This window comes from Telopea speciosissima, chromosome 11 (genome assembly GCF_018873765.1).
Source record: "Telopea speciosissima isolate NSW1024214 ecotype Mountain lineage chromosome 11, Tspe_v1, whole genome shotgun sequence".
Lineage (NCBI taxonomy): Eukaryota > Viridiplantae > Streptophyta > Magnoliopsida > Proteales > Proteaceae > Telopea > Telopea speciosissima.
This window is the reverse complement of record NC_057926.1, coordinates 10,223,139-10,248,605: the sequence shown is the minus strand read 5'-3', so window position 1 is coordinate 10,248,605 and position 25,467 is coordinate 10,223,139. Positions and strand designations below refer to the sequence as shown.

Sequence of the window (25,467 nt, the reverse complement as noted above, 5' to 3'; positions counted from 1 at the left end):
ATCTTTCCCCCAAAGTCTTATATGGAAGTCTATCTCCCATTATTCTAAATTAATCACCTATCCCAAATTGAGGTCTCCCATAAAAAAAAATTTAAAGAAAAATAAAAGACTAGAAAAAAAAAATACTAAAAACAAGAGGGAGCCCAAGGTAGATAGTGCATCTATCCCTCAGAAATCGAAACAATGGTTCCAAAGCTGTAAGGTTGCCACATAGGTTGACAGCAAGGGAACCCGTATAGTCTTCACTAGCCACCTACGGGGGACTCCAAATGGATTCTGATGTAGGGTGGAGGACTACTATACGTTTATGTTTCCAACGCTCTCACTATGTCGCTTTCCTGTTATCAAGAGTGGTCACCTCCAAAGATAAGTCACATGCCAATTCAAACCACCCAACTTAGAAGGAGAAGAGAGAAGAGGGAAGTGTAGGAGAAATATTCCCTAAGAAAAGAGAATATTCTCTTCTCCTTCCTCTTTTACAATGCCTTGAATCCTAAGAAAAAAAGAAAAAAATAGAAAGCAGAAGAAGAAAAGATTGTTTACATAGACCTTCTATTTCTAGAAAGGTAAACTTCCAATTCTAACAAGTGCTTCCTTTTCTTTGTAGATATCTTCTCCAAACAATAAAATCAAAGCATCTTTGACTTTTCACCTTTCCATAGGTGAGAGAATATCTTTCAAAATAAATCTATCCCAATTAGAATTTCAGAAGTGCCCTTGAGAAGTTGGAGGAGAGAGAGAGTAAGGGTGATGACTAGGATTCCTTCAAGAATAAATAAAATACCCATACCCAAAATAGACCCAAATTTCGTCCAATTTGGAGTTTGGGAGCCCAAGATATCTTAAGTTGAAATTGGACTGTCCAGAGCCCTCGAAATAGAATCTTTTGGGTACAGGAAAAATAACTTCTGGTTATTGTGTTAAGGCCCCTGGAATCTAAACTTTCGCTTCACTTTGTCCCCGGTTGACTGTCAATAATTATAAATAAACCCCTATAGACCATTTTCGTGCTTCGTTACGGAAACAGCCGTAACTTCTTCTTTTCAACTCGGAATCAAGTGCCGTTTGAACCGTTACAAAGCTGATTCAATGGGCTACGTATCCATGCCATTAACACCTCTAAATAGCCTAAAAACATTTCTTTAACATCATCTCCTCTATTTTCACAAGAATTCACCTAAAATCTGAAAAGCACAAGAAAGCACCGAGTAACTCTGTCCAATGTGGTAAAATGTATGCTTTATGCCCTAAGATTTCACGCATAAATGTGCTCATCAGATTCCCCCACACTTGAACGTTACTTGTTCTCAAGTAAAGTAAAAACAAAAACTAACCTAGAATGCAGAAAATCCTAACTCACTTTCGTAGGAATCACGGTTGCACTAAGCATGTGCAACAAGCCTTTAAACCCCTAGGTTACCCATAGTGGACGAGTTGTGTCTCGTGGGTGTTTGCCGTGAATGCACATCCAAAGTTCAATTGTAAATAAATGCTGCTAATTTTAATCATGGCATAAGTAGGACAGTGCACATAATCCCAAAAAGTGTTCAACTAAAGATCAAGGAGCCAAAGGTTCCCCCACACTTGAATTTTATCACCCCACATCAATTCAAGTAATAAGTATGTATCAAGATTAAGGGATCTCCTCATATTTTCTGAACACAACTCACCTTCAAGTAAACCCCCCATCGCATCGATGGAACCAACGACTTAGGCATTGAGTATTGTTGACCATACTTCTTTTTTTTTTCTTTCAGGCATTAAGGCAAAAGTTTTTTCTTTCTCAACCACAGACTCTATTTCTACTTCACTACTGATCTCTGAATGACATGGTGGAGCATATACCAGACACCCAAATACTTGGTAGCTTCGCTTTTTGTATATATTCATAAGACATTGGGACATTGATGCAAGAGTTTTTTGAGTTTTCTTACAAGGAATTTCGATCAAGTCACCCTGCTTCATGAGGCACAGTGCCCTGTCTAGTCCTAAGGAATTCCACTTTCTTTTCTGTTCCTTCTTCTTTCTTTTTTTTTTTTTTTTTTTTTTTTTTTTTTTTTTGTTTCATTTCCACTTTCATGCCCTGCCTTGCCACAAACAAATTAGTCTCAACTACTAGCCAAAAGATCACAGGGTCCATAAAACACATAGAGGAATCTAGCCATCAAATGAAATAATGATCATATTTTTAAACTCAATCCCCATCACTGGATACAAACCAACTATCGTCCTTGAAAAGGGATTTTTTATTATTTCGCATGCAAGGACACCTAATTCCCTCTCTCTCTCATTTTACAATCAAAGAGACATGCACATAACCAAACTGTTGCCACAATCAAAATTCACCAATTAAGCCCAAAACTTGTTTGAGTTAAAATAATACCGCAAGCATACGGGTCAATAGTAGCTACGGGTCGAACACGAGGAGATATACGCCACTTTATTTAACTAACTTAAAAGTAATGCAAAGTGAACCAAATTAAAGTGTTAAATTAAACTAATGAAAATTAATGCAACCTGCTCATAAGCATCTCCCAAAATTAAGGGATTAAGTTGGCGTCCTAACACATGAACATCTAACCTATCAAACTATCGTAAATTGGAAGGAATAACAAAAATGCAGCCACACTTCATAATCACATAAAAAGAAATAAGGGAATAAAAGTGCATCCACATACCACAATCATATAAAAAAAATAAAAGAAATAGAAGGAGAAGAAGATAGAGAGAGATAGAGGAGAGGGAGAATGAGATTAAGAGTTTAGATAGTAAAACCTGAATGTGCTTGCATGAATGTAATTGAAAAACTTGAATATTTGGATAAACTTATCATGGCCTCCTCTTCAAAATCTTCAAGCCTTATCATCAACTTAAGAACTTAAACTAGAAGGCTTAAAACCTTAACTAGAATTAAGAAATTACAACCCAATTGAAGACTTAAATTGAAATTAAAGTATAAACTAAACCTATTACAACCATTAAATGAAAATCAAAAAGCAAACTAGAACTTAGAAAAGCCAAAAATCACAACTTAGAAGGAGAAGAAGAAAAGAAATTTTACTAAGTGAATGAACTAAAAATTACACTAAAAACTGAATTAAAATTGAACTAGAAACTAACTAAAAAAAAACTAACTTCTTACAACCCAGAGGGCAAGGGGTATTTATAGGGGGAAGAGAGGAGAAGAGAGAAGAGGGAAGTGTAGGAGAAATATTCCCTAAGAAAAGAGAATATTCTCTTCTCCTTCCTCTTTTATAATGCCTTGAATCCTAAGAAAAAAGGAAAAAAATAGATAACAGAAGAAGAGAAGATTGTTTACATAGACCTTCTATTTCTAGAAAGGTAAACTTCCAATTCTAATAAGTGCTTCCTTTTCTTTGTAAATATCTTCTCCAAGCAATAAAATCAAAGCATCTTTGACTTTTCAACTTTCCATAGGTGAGGGAATATCTTTCAAAATAAATCTATCCCAATTAGAATTTCAGAAGTGCCCTTGAGAAGTTGGAGGAGAGAGATAGTAAGGGTGATGACAAGGATTCCTTCAAGAATAAATAAAATACCCATTCTGTCTTTCAAAAAACGTGGAGCATGAGGTGCTTATATAGGCCTCACCATTGTTTCCTTGTGAAAAATCACCCAAAATAGACCTAAATTTCGTCCAATTTGGAGTTCGGGAGCCCAAGATATCTTAAGTTGAAGTTGGACTGTCCAGACCCCTCGAAATGGAATCTTTCGGGTACAAGAAATATAACTTCTGGTTATTGTGTTAAGGCCCCGGGAATCTGAACTTTCGCTTCACTTTGTCCCCGGCTGACTGTCAATAATTACAAATAAACCCCTATAGACCATTTTCGTGCTTCGTTACGGAAACGGCCGTAACTTCTTCTTTTCAACTCGGAATCAAGTGCTGTTTGAACCGTTACGAAGCTGACTCGATGGGCTACACATCCATGCCATTAACACCTCTAAATAGCTTAAAATCATTTCTTTAGCATCATCTCCTCCATTTTTACAAGAATTCACCTAAAATCTGAAAAGCCCAAGAAAGCATCGAGTAACTCTGTCCAATGTGGTAAAATATATGCTTTATGCCCTAAGATTTCACACATAAATGTGCTCATCACTCACCAATGACATGGGTAATGTTTTGTCGGATCCCTCTTCCTATCGTCGCCTGGTTGGCCGTTTGATATGTCTTACTGTTACTCGCCCTGATATTGTTCAGGCCGTTAATATTCTAAGTCAATTTATGCACCAACCACGGCAACCCCATCTTGATGCTGCCCATCGATTACTTCGATACTTGAAGACTACACCAGGACAGGGCTTGTTTTTTTCGGTAGACTCTGATCTCCACCCATGGGCTTACTACGATTTTGATTGGGCAAGTTGCCCCATGACACATCGTTCCACTACTGGATATTGTGTTTTGCTTGGATCAAGCTTAGTCTCTTGGAAGACTAAGAAACAACATACCATATCACGTTCTTCAGCTGAAGCAGAATACCGTGCTATGGCTAATGCTACTTGTGAGCTCACATGGCTTATGTCTCTGTACCACGACATTGGTCTTGAATGCTCTCTTCCTATTCCTTTGCACTGCGATAGCCAGGCGGCCCTCCATATTGCCGCCAATCTCATTTTTCACGAATGAACCAAACATAGAGGCGAGCTTAACGCATTCGAAAAAAGAACAAATTGAGTGGAAAGTCTTTAGTGTAGAAATCTAGGCATCCGCGGATGAGTGATCCACCTTTGAATCATTGGCTAAATCCGCCGGATATGGAATGGCTTAAGTAGAACTAGTCCGGTGCCGCTTCTATCTCTAAAGGGCTGTCTATTTTCTTCAAGCTTTTAGCTAAAATGCGAAAAATGAACCAAGCTTGTTACTCTAATATTGAATGACTTTGTCTTTCTAGGAGAATGAACGAAAGGTGGAATTCAAAATAAGAAATTGAAATCGATTGTCACCTTGTTCAGGAGAAAACTCAAACCGGATTGATCAAACCTACCAAAATTGCCACTGGTCTTCAACTTGCAAATTTATTTACCAAGGCGCTTGGACAAGATCAGTTCCAGTTTCTTTCATCCAAGTTGGGCGTTCGAAATCTTCACGCTCCTACTTGAGGGGGAGTATTAGCGCATGTTTATCAAGCCCACGCATGTCACCTCCCATCCTTATCTCTTTGTATCTATATTTATCATGTATATGTGTACAATCTCAATCATAGCAGTAGATTAGGGAATAATTTATTCTAATTGATTCCTGTAACTTGTAAATATATTCAGCCATAGACATTCAATAAAGTCAAGCCAATATAGCTTCATATTTTGGCATTGCCATATTTAACATCTTTAATAATAAAGATTCGAAATATTTAGAGGATTATGTCGATTTCCTAATAGGCACCAATAGACACTTAAATGACCAATAGGTGTGACTATTGGACTACTTGTTTGAATGGTCAACAAAAAAATATTTTGGGAAAAGGCATGATGTTAGAGTATATCTCGTGGAAATACCCCTTAGTGGTATCTCTTCCTATCGTATATATAGAAAGGGGGTGTTGCCCATTTCTCTAAGGTTTTTTTAGTGGAGACAATCTCATTGATTCTGTTTTTTCGGTAGCACTAAAAATGAGTTTTTCAAAATCTTCTAGTGAGCCTAGCTTTTCTCTCCTTTATAACCAAAGTCTTTGTGCATAAGACCAAGGTTCGGTGGTTGTTTTATCTTGGAGGTAAAACACAAGGAACCCCGGTTGCACTTATAGAGGGGGCGTTTCAGACCTTAAGGAGAGTGTCTTCATTGATGTGACTCAACCACAATTGCTAGTTCGTGATGGGTTCGTGGCTGTCAACAACATCTCAGTCTTATTTTCTCAAACCAGGTACTTGTTTTTAACAATCTTAAGGTCTAAAATGATTTATCAGTATTTGAAATTGAGTATGAGACCTAGTGAACATATATTTTCTACCCCTTTATCACTCTTGTTTTCCAATGGTTTCTAACTTTGCTGGAAAAGAATGTTTGATTGCATCATCTGTCACTTCACTCCTTTTAGTGATTTTGAAGTGACAATTTTATGTATTAATTTTAACCATTGAAAAAATGGTTCTTGAATGCAATGGTTGACATGGTATTCTTTGGTTTTATCTCATATTAGTTGTTACTTTCAACTCATATATATGGTTTACCAAAAAAAAAAAAACTCATATATATGGATGGACATTGCAACTATAACCATCCCGGCCTTTCTTGAGAGTAGATTGGAGTCACGTTGATGTATGTAGAAGATCGAGGGGCAAAATATGGCTAGGAAGTGGAATGACAGGGAGGTGGAAACTTCTGAGTATGCCTTTATTGTATGGGTAATTAACACATACCACCCCTGAGGTTTGACAATAGGATAATTTTACCCCCCAGTTTTCAAAAATTCTCCGTACCCCCTGAGGTTTGCAAACAATAACAAATAAGCCCATTCCGTTAGTTCATGACTAACAGTGTTAAAAATAAGAGGTGAACTGACAAAATTACCCTTGCAAAAAAGATACAAAAAAAAAAAAAAAAAAAAAAACCTTGCAACTCATCTTCCCCAAACGATTTGGGGAAGATGAGTTGCAGGTTTCAAAACCCTTTCAACCCTTAAGGAATTAAGGGTTTCATATTGGGAAAAAATCCCAAATCAAAACCCTTTTGCGCACCTGCAACTCGTCTTCCCCTTTTGACACAAGATTGAATAAAATTATACCAAAAACAAAACTAGCAAAGTAAAGCCCTACCCACTTAATCCACTCTTCTGCTTCTGTATAACTAATGGAGATGTCCCCTACAATACCATTTCTACAGCTTCATTTGTTGTTAGTTCTTCATCTTTATCTTCATCTTCCTCTTCTTATCTACAAGTAGGGTTTAATACTTTCAGTGTAACTAGGGGAATACCTGCCTCCATGTGTTGTTGGATATCGATAACGCTATGATAAACTTAAACCAGATGCTATAAATGCTTAGAAATCATTCACAAAACAAAGATCGATATAATTTGAGTTTTCTTTTCAGTTCCATTTTTTCCATGAGGAGAAATCCAATTCACACAAACTATTAATTCAAGAGATACAGGGGGAACATAAATCCACCAACAACAACAAAAACAGATCAGAACTTTAGATTTACAGAATAGATAAAAGCTCATCTGGAAATCGATTATCAAATAGAAGTACTAAAATCAAAACCATAGATTTAAAGAGGGAAAAAACCTTAGATTCAATGGAACCTATGGTGATTAGAATTAGCGAATGGACGAACTTCGTGGATCGCACTAGTGGACCAACAGAGACAGTTCTGAGCTCGGAATGCTACCAACATCGATGAGTCTTCTCTACCTATCGAAAAAAACCGACGAGTCTTCTGATCTTCTTTTACAGACAAAGATTTTTGTGGGTGTGCAAAAGAGTTTTGATTTGGGATTTTTTCCCAATTTGAAACCCTAAATTCCTTAAGGGTTGAAAGGCTTTTGAAACCTGCAACTTGATTTGGGGAAGATGAGTTGCAGGTTTTTTTTTTTTTTTTTGCAAGGGTAATTTTGTCAGTTCACCTCTTATTTTTAACACTGTTAGTCATGAATTGATGGAATGGGCTTATTTGTTATTGTTTGCAAATCTCGGGGGGGGGGGGGGTACGTAGAATTTTTCAAAACTGGGGGGTAAAATTATCCTTTCGCCAAACCTCAGGGGTGGTATGTGTAAATTACCCTTATTATATCTACTTTGCATAACCATTTTTCTTATCACTTAAGAAAGAAGTCTTCCCTGGGTCAGAAGTTTTTCCATGAGAAGGGAAAATAGTACCCACTGTAGAGTATAAAAGGAGAGGTATCGGAGTAAGACTCTGGGAAGCAGAAGAAACAATTTAGTCTGGAAATCGATGGAGATCATTCAATTTTTCAAACCTAAGGCTTTTCTGCATCACAGCCAAGTTCATGACAGTGGACCATTTTTTTGTGGTATTTGATTACCTCTGCTTTCTTCTATTCTTTTCTTCTCCTCCAGCCTTGAACTTGGATCTCTGTTTGCACACATAATTAATAGAGTCCCTACGGAAGATCGAGATGAACCAACAACAATCTGTAAGAGGACAGTTGTAGTTGGCATTTGGTATAATCTGGTGCATCTTATCTCGAGAAGATGACTGAATAGCCATAATGATTTGGTGCATGTTTTTTTTTTATTTTTTATATATGATTGAAGGTCGTCTTTTTTTTCTTCAAAAAATTTTGATGAAGGAGCCTTCTCATCATGTGCAGCCATCGGTTCAATGTAGTATTTGGAACGGTTCATAGTGAAAAACCCATAGATAACCTTATGTTTACTATTGTCGTGAATGGCTTCAACACTTCACACACTAGTTGGAACAGTCTATTGCAACTATTTGAAGGGTTGCATTGGTTAAGTTAAAATGGGGTACCGGTTTTAATCTTTTTTATCTGTTAATGGTATGTGTGTGAAGAGAAAAGTTTTATAGAAGAATGTGTGTGCTAACACAAGCTGTGGGAGGTTTTTGGGTCTAACTTTATCAAGGTATAACCCATATGAGGTTCAAGTATTATAGCAAGGTGTAGCTAGTGTTGATGTTCCTCTTTTAGATTACTTGAACCGGAAACTTTGTTGTTGGTATATTTCATTATTTTTATATTCATGAACCAACGTTATGGATAGTATAATATTTCCTTGGTTTTGACCGGTTGGACTTGAGAACCAATGTATCTTTTCAATTGGCCTCGTTTGATGACAATTTATGTTAATCGCTGCATGTGTTTCAAATTTTACTCACACATGGAATTTTCTATATGCATGCACGGATGAAAGTTTTGAATTCCATATCTTGGGAAATAACATTCACCTAGATTTTGTAAGTACACCAAGTGGTAGGATTACTATATGTTGGCCATGTTACAGGTGCTAATATCCGATTGAATTACGTTAAATCCAAAATTTGGCCAAGCCAGGTGTTCATTAGATACAAGTGGTATTGTATGATACATATTGGTCGACCATACAATGAACGGTTCTTATGGTTCCTCCCATATTCACAAGAGAAATGAATGTTTTTGAGCTATTAGAACTAGTTGGTTGGATCGATGTCATCTTTGTCTAACTTTAGAAACTTGGATAATGAAGTTATAATTTATAGCTAGAAACCCGTTGGATTGGATTTCATCTTTGTCTAAACTTAGATATTTCTAGTTTGAGTTAGTCCTATAAATTATGATTCTTAGAATGCAAAGCATATCGAAAGCTTTTTAAAGAATAATAATGGGTTCGTGTTGGAGAGATATGCTACTTGTTTTAGGTTTAACCCTCTTCAGCCTTTCACCTTCACGGGCAACTGAAGTTTCTTATGACAAGGGTCAGCTTTTGATCAATGGAGAGCCAAGAATTCTGCTTTCTGGGTCAATCCATTATCCACGCAGCACGGTGGAGGTAAAGTGATTGATTGATGGGGTTGTTTTCTTTTTATTAATTTGTGGGAAAAAAAACTCTGTCCGATAATGTGGCCTACACCAGCACTCCCATAAGTTTATCTCTCTCCTCCCTATATGAATAAACACCTTTACCTCTTGTTTTGAGGAAGAGAGAGATAGACACGATAATGGTGGCATGGACAGGAAACTACTTCCCTTAATTTGTTTTTCAAATCATACTTTTCGCCAAAAGAAGCAAATTACAAATCCATCTCTTTCAATGGTTCAGATGTGGCCAGATCTAATTCAGAAGGCCAAGGAAGGTGGACTTGATACCATCGAGACTTACGTGTTTTGGAATGCCCATGAGCCCCATCGTCGCGAGGTTTTCATCACTCATTCTAAACTATAATTAATCAGTATATCTTAAATAATGTATGGAGCCTTACCCATGCTTTTGCAGAGAGGCTGTTTTCGGAGCTAATCAGTATATCTTCTTCTATTAAAAATGCTAACCATTTTCTTCTTTTCTGTCTTCTTCTTAATTAATTGTTTCCGCACAGTACAATTTCAAAGGGAACCTAGATCTCGTCAGATTTTTGAAGACAGTCCAGGAAGTAGGCCTCTACGCAATTTTACGCATCGGTCCTTATGCATGCGCTGAATGGAACTACGGGTAATTATTACATATATGTATTTGTAAGTGAATGTTTGGATGACATTTTATAGCTTATAGGTGCCTATAGAACTTGACACCTTTTAATTGTTTCTTACCTTATTCCCAAAAATTCTTTAAGGAAAGGGTATAAAAGGATTTTTTAAAATTATTTGAAAGTGACATATAGTTGTTATTATTAGAGGTCACATATTTTGAGTACACATGTGAAATGACAATATTTATCCTCATTGAAAAACTGTGTGTACTAAAAAGGTAAAAAAAAATAAAGTGACAAATTATTTGACACCTTGATAGGTGTCGATAAGAAAATCCCATTCACTGAGGGGCACGAGAGGATGGGAACAGGTATTTCGGAACATACTAAAACCCTAGGAGGGATTTGTGAACCCTAAGATGGGTGGAAGAAAACTTTATCCTTTCTATTATTCCAAGAGTCTCATCCAAACATTAGAACCCATGAGTGGAGAGATTACTAAATTAAAGAATCACCAAAAGCCAAGGCCTCCAAAAAGCGACAAGGAAAAAATGAGAAGCAGAAAAAATGATGAATTTCATATAAAATTCAAATAACCCAACAAAATTTGATATATAACAAATCCAAGGAGCTGGTGGCTCAATCCGGGCTACCCATCCTCCTATGCTAAACAACACAACTAAGAAATTTAACCTTTAACCTTTACCCTTACATTGTTTAGCCTTTCAAGTATAATAATTAGATGCCATTTTTCTTGTCAGAGGATTCCCTGTGTGGTTGCACAATCTACCAGGAGTCAAGTTCCGGAGTGATAATCAAGTGTTCAAGGTTCAGATTTGCATTTATTTTTTTTGTTTCCTTAAATCACTATCACTGTTTTTCTATGTGGAGTTGATGGTATTAAAACAACCTTTTTTTTCCCCCTTCATAATTACAGGATGAGATGCAAAACTTCACTACTTTAATAGTTGATATGATTAAAAAGGAGAAGCTCCTTGCCCCTCAGGGAGGACCCATAATCCTTACACAGGTCTGTCTATACTACTACTACTATTTTTTTTTTTTGTTTTTGCTAATGAGGAAACCCAACAACCAGCTTGGCTTTATGGTTCAAGCCTTAGGGTAAACCCCAATTACATGAAGCCTCCCCCCACCTCGTGTAATGCTTCATTCGATGGGATTTGAACCTGAGACCCCATGACTGAAGCACATAATCCTAAACCAGTCAACTTATTATGATATTTCTTTGTTGCACAACAGATTGAGAATGAATATGGCAATATAATGGGCCCCTATGGAGAAGAAGGGCAAAGATACATCCAATGGTGTGCAAAAATGGCTGAATCCCAAAATACTGGCATCCCATGGCTCATGTGTCAACAAGGAAATGCACCACAACCAATGGTATATATATATTAGAAACTATTTTTACGAACATATAAATCTATCTATTTATATATATATTTTTCAGTTCTTGCTTCTGATCATAGTATATAAACTTCTTTAGTTCTTATTTTTTTTCTTCTGATCATGGCTGATTGTTCATTGATCTTTCAGATTAACACATGCAATGGATTTTATTGTGACTGGAATTTCAAGCCAAATAACCCAAAGAGTCCCAAAATGTGGACTGAGAATTGGACTGGGTGGTGAGTATATTTCATTCCAAACAATTTTAGGCTGAAAGAAGAAAGAAAACCTTGGAAAATTAAAGGGAAGTGAAGTGAAATTAAATCAAAACTAAAATAGAAACTTTTGTAATAACAACTTAACATGATTGTCTAAATAACTTCAAATCATTCCAAATATAGCTATTACATTATACTTTACTCTGCAATCAAATCCCTTGGATTTCACTTCCCTTCACTTCCTTGGAATCAAACCTTCTCATATTTCTTCCCTGCATATAGTCTGAAGCTAAATGAACATTCATTCAGGTTCATTGGTTGGGGCCTCCCATTCCACCAGAGAGCTGCTGAAGATGTGGCCTTTGCTGTTGCCCGTTTCTTCCAAAGTGGTGGTGTCCTTCAAAACTACTACATGGTTAGTTTTCACTCTTGAAACCACAGAGAAAAATTCCTTAGAAACAAAATATAAGTAGGAGAAGACACTGATATTTTCATGACTTGGTTTCAGTACCATGGAGGAACCAATTTTGGTCGTACATCAGGTGGCCCATATATCACTACATCTTATGATTATGATGCACCACTTGATGAATATGGTAATCTTTAATTTTATGTTAAGATTAAATGTCAAATTGCACAGTCATTATATGTACAAATTTGGTTAGTAATTAATAAATCCAACTCTTCAGGGCTTTTGAATCAACCTAAGTGGGGACATCTAAAGAGACTCCATGAAGTCATTAAATCGGCAGAGAGGATTCTTGTCCAACAATTAGTGACACACAAAGACATTGAAAGCAATGTGGTGGTTAGTTGCAATATATCCTTCCAATTCTTGTATCCTTTGGCAAATCATTAAAATTGAAAGTAAATGGAGGTGATGATATGAAATTTTTTTGTTACAGTTGTCTACATTTATCAACAACTCTACTGGAAATTCAATTTGCTTCTTGACCAATGTAAACAATAACGAAGATGTGATTGTTGACTTGCCAAACAATGGCAAGTACTTCTTGCCTGCTTGGTCTGTTAGTATTCTTGTTAATTGCAACAAGGAAGTCTACAACACTGCTAAGGTAAAAAAGGGAGTAATTGAAATTGTTGCATATTTGAACTGATCTTCTCAAAAGATTAAAGCATATAATTAGTTTATTTTCAATGCTTACAGGTCAGCACCCAGATATCCTTGAAGACAAAGAAACCAAGTAATGTTGAACTCAGTTGGGTTTGGAAGGTAGAGCCTTTGAAAGATACCCTAAAAGGAAAGGGCACCTTTACTGTGAACAAGCTTCTTGAACAAAAGGCAACAACTATTGATGCTAGTGACTACCTGTGGTACATGACTAGGTATATATAGTTTTCTCTTCCTTGAATTTCTTCATTTTCATAGGATGTCTCTAATTTGTTAGGGCCTTGGGTAGAACTCATCTTCAAAAGCTAGTCGTTAAGGAGAGGGTGCCTAAATACCTATAACCCCCACATTCCCCATATATATATCCAATGTGGGACTATTTTTTCTGCCTTTCACATGGAACCCAACATGCTTACCATCTTAATTTAACAAAACTCACTGTTTTATATTGTTGTCATGGTCTTCTAGGGTGGACGTCGATGCATCCTTCCCTAAAAATGCAACTCTGCGTGTGAATACAACAGGCCATGTCCTTCATGCTTATGTTAATAAGAAGAGCATTGGTAATTTAAACTTGAGGATACACTATCTTCCACCTATAGGTTTTTAGCATTCATCTAAATACGTAATATTTGAAATTAAATTTTTTAATTTGGTGGAATTAATAACAGGATCTGATTGGCGTAGTGGAGGTGGTTTTGTGTTTGAGAAACCAGTTAATTTGAAAAAAGGGGTTAATCTAATATCCTTACTTAGCGTCACTGCTGGACTACCGGTACTTAATTTGTTTTTCTCAGTTACTATTTGGATTAACTACTTACTTTTCATGCTTACAATACTAATTAACATCTTGTTTTTTTGTTTTGTTTAGAACTATGGTTCATTTTTCGACTTGGTTCCAAGTGGAATAGTTGGTGGTCCAGTTCAGTTGATAGGAAGTGATAATGTTACTAAGGATATATCATTAAACGAGTGGTCCTATAAGGTAGTATCATCAGTTGATAATTTTAAATACTAATCAAAAAAGTATTTCCTACTAGTGGTTAAAAATCATATGATCTAACATCCCACTTCTTGCTCTTTTGGTTGCAGATTGGATTAAACGGTGAGAACATGCAATTTTATGACGATAATTTGTCACGCAAAAATAAATGGACATCAGAAGGACTTCCCATCAATAGGCCCATAACTTGGTATAAGGTAACCTCTCTCTCTCTCTCTCTCTCTCTCTCTCTCTCTCTCTCTCTCTCTCTCCATTGGTTATCCAACACAAAAATGGTTAATTTGAAAGTGTTTGATGGCAGACAACCTTCAAGGCTCCATTGGGTAAAAATCCTGTGGTGATAGACATGCAGGGTATGAGCAAAGGACATGCCTGGATTAATGGACATAGCCTTGGGAGATTTTGGCCTACCATGATTGCTCAAGCCCCCAAAGGATATTCCTGTTCTGATACATGTGATTATCGTGGAAATTACAATGATCACAAATGCTTCTCTAATTGTGGTAATCCTTCACAAAGATGGTAAGTGAAATTTTTATTTGTCAAATTCACTTCATGTAGGGGATTAGGGGTGGTAAGCTTATTTACGTTTCTTCTCTAAACTATATATTATTGGGTTTGTTCTACTAGGTACCATGTTCCACGATCATTCCTGAATGATGAGGATAACACATTGATCTTGTTCGAAGAAATGGGTGGCAACCCAACTCAAGTTAGTTTCCAAACAGTCACAGTGGGAAAGGCATGCGGCAATGCATATGAGGGGAACACATTGGAATTATCATGCCAAGATGGGCAGACTATTTCTGCAATTGAATTTGCCAGCTTCGGAGATCCCCAAGGCAAATGTGGTTCATTCAAGAAAGGTAGTTGTGATGCTACTAACACACTATCTGTGTTGGAAACGGCATGTGTTGGAAAGGAGTCTTGTTCGATCAATGTATTGGAAGCAAATTTTGGATCAAATAGCTGTAGCCTCAACACCCCCAAGAGGTTAGCTGTGCAAGCTATTTGCTAAGATCTTTGTTATGTGTTTTCAATCTAAGCTCTTAGGTTGAGAGTTGAGACCCATCAAAGAGACCCTCCATACTATAGCTACGGAGCTCTAAGATGTTGTTGTTACATGTGCTAAAAGCTTTGTGCAATGAGAATGTAATAATGTGAAATAAAAAAGAATGATTTATTTTTAAGCCAAAAGAAATTTCTAATTACTAATTTCCTCCATGATCTTCCGAATGTTAGTGGCCGAAGTTGGTTTTATCACTAGTTGATACTTTTTTTCACTAAAAGGATCATTTTTATTAGAAAAGAAAAAAAGGAAGAATGTACAAGAATAAAAACACAGCCCCTAACAAGAAGCCACGGTAAAAACTACGAAAACCACCCAAAAAAAATAAAATCTGAGCCAGCCCCTCCCACCTCGGCAATGCCATCAATAGGATGGGACTACCTCGCTACATTAAAGAAGAGTTAAAAGAAAAATCTTAGCATGCGCAAGGTTTGTTCCAATGTGCAATTTGTTCCGATTCATTCTATTGAACAATCAAGGGACGCTCCTCTATGTTGGATTCTTTATTTGTCTTTCATATTAAAGATTCAAAATATTTAGAGGATTATATCGATTTCCTAATAGGCACCAATAGACACTTAAATGACCAATAGGTGTGACTATTGGACTACTTGTTTGAATGGTCAACAAACAAGTATTTTGGGAAAAGGCATGATGTTAGAGTATGTCTCTTGGAGAAACCCCTTAGTGGTATCTCTTCCTCTCCAATATATATAGAGGGGGTGTTGCCCATTTCTCTAAGGTTTTTTGAGTGGAGACAATCTTACTGTTTTTGTTTTTTCGGCAGCATTAAAAATGAATTTTTCAAAATCTTCTAGTGAAACTAGCCTTGCTCTCCTTTATAACCGAAGTCCTTGTGCATAAGACCAAGGTTCGGTGGTTGTTTTATCTTGGAGGTAAAATGCAAGGAACCCCTGTTGCACTTATACAAGGGGTGTTTCACACCTTAATGAGAGTGTCTTCATTGATGCGACTCAACCGCAATTGCTAGTTCATGATTTGTTCGTGGCTATCAATAACAACGAGTTCGTGGCTGTCAACAACATCTCAGTCTTATTTTCTCAAATCGGGTACTTGTTGCTAACACTTTATCTCCTTCTATTCAAGGAATGCTACAATTAGAAGGTGCAATCGTGTGTGCCAATCTACTAGCTGGCTCAGGAAGGCCTCCATCCAAAGATTCTCTCCATTTGAACTCAGATACTAAAGAGGTGGGTCAAGCTGTGCCCCAAGAGTTGGGTGTGTCGGTCCATGGGGCTGCTAGTTTTGAAGGGGACCAATCTAGATCGAACCACAATAAAAATAATGGGTCTTCATCTGGGACAGAGGAAAGTGACCATGGCGATTCTTCATGTGAGTCTAGTGATGTTGTTTCAACAAGTGAGGAGGAAGGGGCAAGTGGATAGCGTTTCAACGGATGTTGATATTGGTCTAGGCTCGCCTCACGAGTCTTTGGTCTGTCCAAGACCTTTAGATGAGATCTACGACTGCTTGGCAGGTGCAACTAGGCTACAATCTAAGCAACAGAAGAGGTTCTATGATACTAGAAACTGTGAGAGACGTGGTGGGGGTAGAGGGTCTCAAGTCCCTAGCCGAGTTGGTAGAGGAGTTATCTTTTGGGGTGGTAAAGTGGGGGGTAGTCGTGTGCATAGTGCCCCCTCTAAAATTGGTGATGTTGATGAGGCAGAAAGAATCAGGGAGTAGGAGGCGAAAGATCCTTCTTCTCATGTTTCAAAAAATAAGTTTGGCGGTTAGGCGAATAAGTCTGACAAACCTTCTAAATCCCACAAGTGATTTATGAAGTCTCTCTTCTGGAATATCAGAGGAGTTGGGAAGGCTATTAGTAGAAGGGCCTTGAGTTTAATCTTGAAGGAGCACTCACTAGATGTGGTGTGCTTGGCTGAACCAAAAGAGGTGGTGCACAAGTTCCCATCTTTTTTCAACAAAAGGTGGTACATGATTGATGTCATTCACAACTCAAGGGGTGATAAGGTTCCAAACATGTGGGTAATTTGGAAGCTTCAGTTGCAACGTCTTGTGATCGTCGCTGAGTCTGATCAACACATCACAGTTTCAGTTAACTGGATGGGGCAGAATTTGCAGATATCTTTTATACATGCTAGTTGCTTTTGGGCCAAAAGGCATGAGCAGTATTTGGACCTTGCTTCTGCCTCCCTCTTGCCCTCCCCCTAGTTGGTTGTTGGCGAATTTAATGCCACTTTGGCGTCCAAAGAGAAACAGGGGCTCTAGTAGATTTAATTTGGGATCGGCAGTGGACTTTCAAGCAATGGTTGATTATTGCTTTCTGATTGGGATTCAAGCTCAAGGAATAGATCTTTTACTTGGACAAATAATAGAAGGTTAGATAATGTGGCAGCAAAGCTCGATAGAGGCTTTTGAAATGATAGGTGGATGTCCTTTTATCAGGGCTATGTGATTCAAGTTCTGTAACGGATAGCCTCAAACCACGCCCCTTTGTGGATCAGATCTAATTCTTTCCCAAAACCTAATAATTGTCCATTTCATTTTCATAAATTCTGGATGGATCATTTGGATTTTTTGCAAGTGGTGTCTTAGTCTTGTAAAAATTTTAATTATTTTTTGACAATATATATAGCTTAAACTTTGGGCTATTTTATTCATTTTAGTTGTGTTGCATTATGCCAATAAGATGGATATAGGTCTTTTATTGCATGAAATTGGCCACAAAGTATTATAACATCATAGACCAGGTCACTATCTTAGCAAGATCATACCCTCTTTATTTTTTTGGAATATAAAAATAATATATTTAGGCATTTTTGCCATCACTAGGAATTGTCTTTTTTAAAATTTTGTCCTATCAAGAAAAAGGATAATCATTTCTTTATCACAAGTCATTCTACCGACTAAATACAAATGTCAATAAACGACATGATGATGTGGCATTCTATCTATTGGATAGATAAATCAATTTCAAATCAACTTTGCATTAGGTTTCATAATTAGGGTTTTCTATCTATAGCCACTTGGCCAACTTGGCCAACTTTGTATAGGCTGAAAATTGAAGTGTGGGAGAAGGAACCTTTTGTTTAGGTTTATTTAAGGGACCTTTGAATTGATGTGTCCAATAAAAGTTGAATAAGGGGACCTTTGTGTCTACTTCTACCTCAATTGACATGTCCATGAATTTTTCATGATCATTTTATTGAAACTAGAGAGGATGATTGAAGGGGCCACGACAATAAACCCACACTAGGTTCATATAGGACAAAACACTTATTCTAGAAAAGAACTGACTTACCACAAGCAATATGGGAAGAGGGGTCTCAAACTCGAGACCAGCATACCTCAAACACCACTATGATCATTGGTCCCAACCATCAGTCCAAGCCAATGTTCCTAGGGGACCCCTTATGGGTCACCCCTAGTGGGCTAAATTCGAGCACCCAAAAAAAAAAAGATTTCTCTTCAAATCTTAGATGTTTAGAGTATTTTGTGCCAAAAAACCTTGTAAGATTGGCAGAATGTTGAGAACCGTAGGATTGGAATATTTTCTCTTTTGTTTAGTATTTGTTTAGGGTTTTATTTATTTAGCCCTTAGGCTTGTAATCATTATAAATAAAGTGGACCTCTGTCATTAGAGACAAGTCAATTCATTCTTCAAACTCTAATCTTGAACTTGGTATCAGAGCACAAAACCCTAGGAAGATTTTTCTTGGTTTTTGCATTGTCCCTTTTTCACCGCCACCACCTCTCCTGGAGACTCCGCCTCCTCGTATAGTATGGTAGATGGATCTCACACCATGCACCCTTGAATTATTGTCCACCATGCCTCCTCCTTGTGCTATCATTTCAGTCACTACTACTACTACCTGTTGTCCGCCGGCCCCTCTCTCTCCCGACGTCATCACTGTAGCCGCCACCTCTATCTGTCGCGACATCCACGTCGCCCCACCAAATCCACAGGTCCCTGTCTTGCCAATGCTGCCCCGCTGTAACCCACCATTGTTGCACCATCTCTGCCTGGCCCTCCTCTTACAGGTGTGTCCTTGCCGCGACCTTTTGCATTCCTCTTGCCGGCGTGCTCTTCTCGCGACATCATCGCCACACCACATCCGTTGGCCCTTTTCTTGCCAGCATGCCCTTGCCACGACAACGTCGCTACCCCCACATCCGTCGGCCCTCCTTGTCAGTGTTGCCATCATCGTGATCCATTGATCACCGCACCTCTCCGCCGATCTCTCCACGGTTAGTGTTAAAGCCTTCTCCTTGCACTACTTTTGTGTCCTATTCTCTGCGGTTCTTATGGGGATGAGAATATCAATACCGTTTCTTCTGGAAATTCTACAGGGCAAATTATTGGTCAATCTACCACCAAAGGGCATCCCTCTCTCCAGCCTGGAGCTATTAAACTCAATGGCCAGAACTATCTCACTTGGTCCCAAGCATTTCTTCTCACACTCCGAGGATACAATACTTTCTCACAGGGGACACTCCCAAATTAGTTGACCCTATTGCTCTGACTACTTGGTTGTCCAATGATACACTAGTCATGTCGTTCCTGTTGAACTCGATGGAGCCCTCTATTAGCCCCAGATTTGTGTTACTTAATTCGGCCAAGGAATTATGGGATGCTGTTCGCCAACTCTACTCCTTGGCAGGAAATTATGACTAGATTTATGAGATACGACACCAGGTTTGTAATACCACTCAGAAGGAGCTCACTCTTACGGCATACTATTCTACCATGACTACTCTCTAGCAACAATTGGACTTCTACCATCTAGTTCCTATGGTATGCCCTGATGATGCTGGTACCTTTCAGAAGGAACGAGAAATGGAGTATGTATATAATTTCCTAACTGGTCTCAATCCTGAGTATGACCAGGTTAGGGTGCAAATTTTGGGACGTGACACCTTCCCCACTCTCCTTTAGGCTTATAATTTGATTCAATTTGAGGAGTACCTCGGACTATTATGATGCCTGTCGTTCCTCCTGTTAGGTCTACCCTGTTGACTACGCCAGGCTCATCTACTCTGGCTTCTATGGACATATCCAAAACTTCCAATACTACACAGGCACCTGTTATGTGTAATGATTGTGGTTGCCCCCGTCACACTCGGGAAACATGTTAGAAGCTATAGGGGCATCCTAAAAATTGGCATAACGCTAAACCAGGTGGATAAAATGGCTTAGCGGATTGTTCAATTCTACTAGAATCTTGATGCTTGTGAATGGAGGTCCTGTTGGCTTCTTTGGCGTTGAACGTGGGTTGCGACAGGGGGACCCTATCTCCCCTATGCTATTTATTCTTACGGAGGAGGTGCTATGTAGGGGCTTGTCTAAGCTACTCAACGAGAAGAAAATTTCTTCCCTTTATGGTCCATGGGGTGTTCGCATTCTTGGACACTGCTTGTTCGCAGATCACTAATGCCTCTATTCATTATGTCGGGAACCTCAAGTCTTTCCTTGGGCAGTGTCAGGAGTTCTCAGGACAAAAGATTAATCTGGAGAAAAGCAAGCTGTTCTTGGGAGCCATGCCACCTAACAGGCGTCATGCTATTGTGGAGGAGCTGCAGATGCCGGTTTGCAAATTCCCTACTAGGTACCTCGGTACCTTGTGAGGAAGGACATACTTCTTCCTGTGTTGGATAGAGTAAGAAACAAGCTGGCAGGGTGGAAAGGAAAATTGATCTTGATGGCTGGTCCGGTTGAACTGGTGAAGTCTGTGGTGTCTAGCATGCCGATCCATAGCTTCTTGGTGTACTGGTGGCCTACCTCTTTGATTGCTACTATTGAGCGCTGGTCGAGGAACTTTATCTGGTCAGGGGATGTTGAGTCCTCAAAAGCAGTGACTGTGGGGTGGGACAAATTATGCGGGCCTAAGGAGGAGGGGGGCTTGGGGATCAGAAGATTAAGAGATGTGAATAAGGCTATGTTGTGTAAGCTGAATTGGAAGATCAGGAATGAGAATTCGGTGTCCTCAAATTTCTTGAGACACAGGTTTGTCAATAAATGGGGGAATGTTCGGCCTAGTTATAGAAATTCCTCCATTTGGCTGGGAATTAGGAAGATGTGGATCTTTATGGCGGATAAGGAACACTGGATCCTAGGAAATGGGGAAAAAATTAATTTCTGGAAACATAAATGGTGGGGTCCTCTTTCTATTCAAGAAAATTGTGGGCTGGAGGAGGAGTTCTTTTACAACGACACAACCAAGGTGAGTGATTTCATCGTGGAGGGGGAGTGGAAGTTGCCGAATGTATCTTCGGTTGCCTTGAACAAAAATTTTCAGGTGATTAAAAAACTGCCTATCCCTAGTTACCCGATGGAGGCTGCAGTTAGATGGAGCTTATTGAAGTCAGGGGATTTCTCTGTGGCGGATACTTGGGAGGAGATTAGAAGAAAGTCGCCTATTGTTCCTTGGGCAAATCTGGTGTGGTGTAGAAATCTTCAGCCACAGCATTCTTCTTTTGGGTGGAGATTGGCTCATGGGAAGATCCCCACAGACGAGGAAATTCAAAAAAGGGGCATTTGTTTGGCTGCTAGATGTTCTCTGTGCTTGAAAGAGAGTGAGTCGATCCCTCATCTTTTTCTTTCTTGCGTATTCAGCACTGAGGTTTGGAATTCTTTCTCAGCTTGGTTTGGTTTTGTGTGGGCTAAACCTTCCTCCATTCAAGAGTTTTTTGTGTGGTGGAAAGAAAAACTAAGATGGACGAATGTGAAGGAGCCTTGGGCAGCGGGAGTTACTATTATTACTGCTATTTTGTGGGAAGAAAGGAATAGAAGACGTCATGAGGGTATTCTTTGAAGCGTGATGCAGGTCCTAGAGTGTGTGAAAGGAGAGATAAGAGACTGCAAGCATGTGATTAAAGGGGTGAAAAATGTTCAGGACTTGAGCTGTGTGAGATACCTGGGTTTGGCTGTCTCTTGCGTAAAAGAGCATAAGATTCAGGAGGTTTTTTGGTGCAGGCCTCACAGGCAGTGGATGAAGCTTAATATTGATGGGAGTTCTTTCGGTAACCCGGGTAGGGCGAGGGCGGGGGGAGTTTTTAGAAATCTTAGTGCCCATGTTGTTTACTCTTTTTGCAGATTCCTTGGGGTTACCAACAGCTTCGTGGCTGAATTTGAGGCCTTGCTTGATGGTCTAGCTTTTGCTATGGAGAGAGGTTTCAGGAACCTGTGGATCGAATCTAACTCAGCCGCTTTGGTTTTATCTGTTCAACACTCTAATGTTCTGTGGTTTGTGCTCCAAAGATGGCAGGTGCTCAAACCTTTTTTAGAGACCTGCAATTGGAAAATTTTGCATTGCTATAGGGAAGCGAATCCTATTGCAGATTACTTGGCTAAACATGCGGCGATTACTGGAGAGCCTTTGTCTAACCTTTCTTTTCCCAGTCATATTGACTATTTTCTGGGTCGTGATGCCATGAGCATGCCTAGATACAGATTTATGTAATGGGTTTGGGGAGATGGCTAGCCATCTCTTTCTGTAGTTGGTTTTTTCTGGTTCTGTGTTTCTTTTTGCTGTTTGTTTAATGCAAGGATCTTTTAGTGAACAAAAGGTGGTAATCGTTCCCAGGCACATCTCATTGAGACTTTTGATGCTACACCTCCTATTCTTGGCACCCTTCTCTCCGAATCAAATGGCTACTATCCAAAAATTGGTGACACAATTAACCTCTACTTCTACTTCATCCCCTGCATCCTATCTAGCTTAGTCAGGTATTTCCCTTGTTTCCTCCTCGTGTCCTTTGTGGTTGATTGACTCTGGTGCTACAGATCATATAACTAGTAACTCTGAGGTATTCCGTACCTACACCCCTAATTCTGGGTGGGATAAGGTCTGTGTTGCCGATGGGTCTGTCTTCTGTATCTGGTAAAGGTTCTACTTCATGTTCTCCTAATCTTTCCCTTTCATCTGTCTTACATGTTCCCAAGTTATGTGCAAATTTATTATCAATTTATTGCCTTACTACTGAATTGAATTGTTCTATTCATTTTTTTTCTACCCATTATGTGTTTCAAGATCTGGTGAAGGGCACAATGATTGGGTATGGTCGGGTCCGTGATGGTCTGTACTACATGGATTCTCCTCCATCTGCACCCTTCCATCCTCTACTCACACCCTACGGTCTGATAGTGCCTTGACCAAGCTTCAACACTAGCATTGTCGCTTGGGACACCCTGGCTTTCATATTTTGCGTTCTTTATTTCCAGACTTGGTTAAAATTTTTGGTTTAGAACAACTTCATTATGATGTGTGTGAATTTGCAAAGCACACTAGAGATTTTTACCCTGTTAGTGATATCAAATGTGAAATTCTTTTTTCTACTATTCATTCTGATGTGTGGGGTCCCTCTAGGACAGTTGATTGTAATGAATTTCGTTGGTTTGCTACTTTATTGATAATTGCACACGTCTCACTTGGGTTTATCTTTTGCATAATAAATCTGATGTCTTTGATTGCTTTCAATCGTTTCATGCCATGCTTTGTATCCAATTTAATGTCACTATTCGGGTTCTTCGAAGTGACAATGGAACTGAATATCTTGAGGGTGATTTCCAACAATACCTTCTCTCCCATGGCATTCTCTCTCAAACCTCCTGTTTCCGTACTCTCGAGCAAAATGGCATTCCTGAAAGGAAGAAACCGTCAACTTTTAGATGTTACCCGGGCCTTGATGTTCACTATGGGGGTTCCGAAATCCTATTAGGGTGATGCTGTTCTTATAGCCGCTTACCTTATTAATCTGGTTCCCTCTAGTGTTCTTAATTTTAAAACTCCAATCTCTTTTCTCCCATATACAACTATTGCTTCCTCTTTACCTCCAAAAATATTTGGGTGTGTCTGCCTTGCTCATAACTTGTCTCCCACTAGATCCAAATTAGATCCCCATGCTATCCGGTGTATTTTTTGGGGGTATTCGGCCTGTCAAAAAGGATATAAATGTTAACATCCTCCTTCCTGCAGACTTTATAATACCCTTGATGTTACTTTCCATGAGTCTGAACCGTATTATATGACACCTCTTCAAGGGAAAGTCTTGAGGAAGAAGAGTTGTTTATACCTTCACTTGTTGTTGAAAGTCTTCCTATTCCAGTTCTTATTCCAGTTATTTCTACTCAAGGGGAGAAATCCTCTATCCCTATCCCAAATGTGATCACTTATACTCAGAACAAATCCAGGTAAAAGAATACAATGGTTGATCTGCAACCATTACCCATTGTGGTGCCTTCACCAGATCCACCCTCTCCATCAGGTAACATCTCTCCAACTACTCCTATTATTGATTTTGCTCCTATTTCTACTGCTGCCCTTTATGACCGGCCCATTGCCCATAGGAAGGGAGTCCGCTCATACACCCAACATCCTATTAATCATTTTGTCTCATATAATTCTTTATCTCCCTCCTATCAGGCATTTGTCTCTTCCCTTTCTTCTGCGTGTATTCAACAGGATTGGAAGGAAGCCATCAAAGATACCAAATGGAAGGCTGCCATGGTCGAGGAAATGCAAGTCTTGGAAAAAAATGGCACTTGGGAACTTAATCCTCGTCCCACAGGGAAGAAGTTAGTAGGCTAGAAGTGGGTTTTCACAGTAAAACAAAAAGCTGATGGTACTGTTGATACAAAGGATGCCGGGTTGCAAAAGGTTTCACACAAAACTATGAGATTGATTATCAGGAAACCTCTGCTCTCGTAGTAAAGATGAACACGATTAGGGCATTGCTATCTTGTGCTGCTAACTTAGGTTGGAATCTCCAACAAGTAGATGTCAGGAATGCCTTCTTGAATGGTGATCTTGAAGAAGAGGTTTACATGGATCTACCTCCTAGATTCTCATTCCCTTCTATTGCTAATCAAGTTTGTAGATTGAAAAAATCCTTATATGGCCTCAAACAATCCCCCAAGGCCTGGTTTGGTCAGTTTTTGAAAGCAATGCAGAAGCTCGATCATAGTTAGGCTGATCATACTTTATTTGTGAAGAAGAATAGAACCACGATTACTACCCACATTGTTTATGTCGATGACATAGTGATTTACAGGAAATGATAATGAGGAAATCTCCCATTTGAAGTCCTTGCTTGCAGGAGAGTTTGAAACCAAGGATTTGGGTTCTCTTCTCTATTTTTTTGGAGTTGAAGGGGCTAGATCTGCTAATGGCATCTTTATTTCTCAGAGAAAGTATGTCTTAGACCTTCTCCAAGACACTAGCATGCTAGGGTGTAAACCTGCCGATTCCTCTATTGAGTAAATCATCAACTATGTAGTGGTATGGGTAATCCAGTAGATAAAGAACAATACCAGAGACTTGTTGGTTAGTTGATTTATTTGTCCCATACTAGACCTGACATTGCTTATGTTGTGGGGATTGTCAGTCGTTTCCTTCATTATCCCAGGACAGTTCACCTTGAAGCAGTCAATCGCATATTGCGATATTTGAAATCTTTCCTGGGAGGGGACTCCTTTTTTCTAGTAATGGACATCTCTGCCTTAAGATATTCACTGATGCTGACTGGGTAGTCTCCATCGATGAT

At 38.9% G+C, this 25,467-nt stretch overlaps 1 protein-coding gene and 1 pseudogene across 1 annotated transcript; both read left to right on the top strand.

Annotated features, from left to right (window-relative positions):
* Nucleotides 1–4,135: 4,135 nt before the first annotated feature.
* LOC122644772 (uncharacterized mitochondrial protein AtMg00810-like) lies at nt 4,136–4,654 on the top strand. The gene has a single exon (XM_043838156.1). The coding sequence runs from the start codon at nt 4,136–4,138 to the stop codon at nt 4,652–4,654; it is 519 nt and encodes a 172-aa protein (XP_043694091.1).
* A 4,653-nt stretch (nt 4,655–9,307) lies between these two features.
* Nucleotides 9,308–14,957, top strand: LOC122644771 (annotated as a pseudogene).
* The last annotated feature ends 10,510 nt before the right edge of the window (nt 14,958–25,467 follow it).

Excerpts from the sequence above, each read along its gene's own strand:
- LOC122644772 (XM_043838156.1), top strand. The coding sequence starts at position 4,136 with ATGGGTAATGTTTTGTCGGATCCCTCTTCCTATCGTCGCCTGGTTGGC.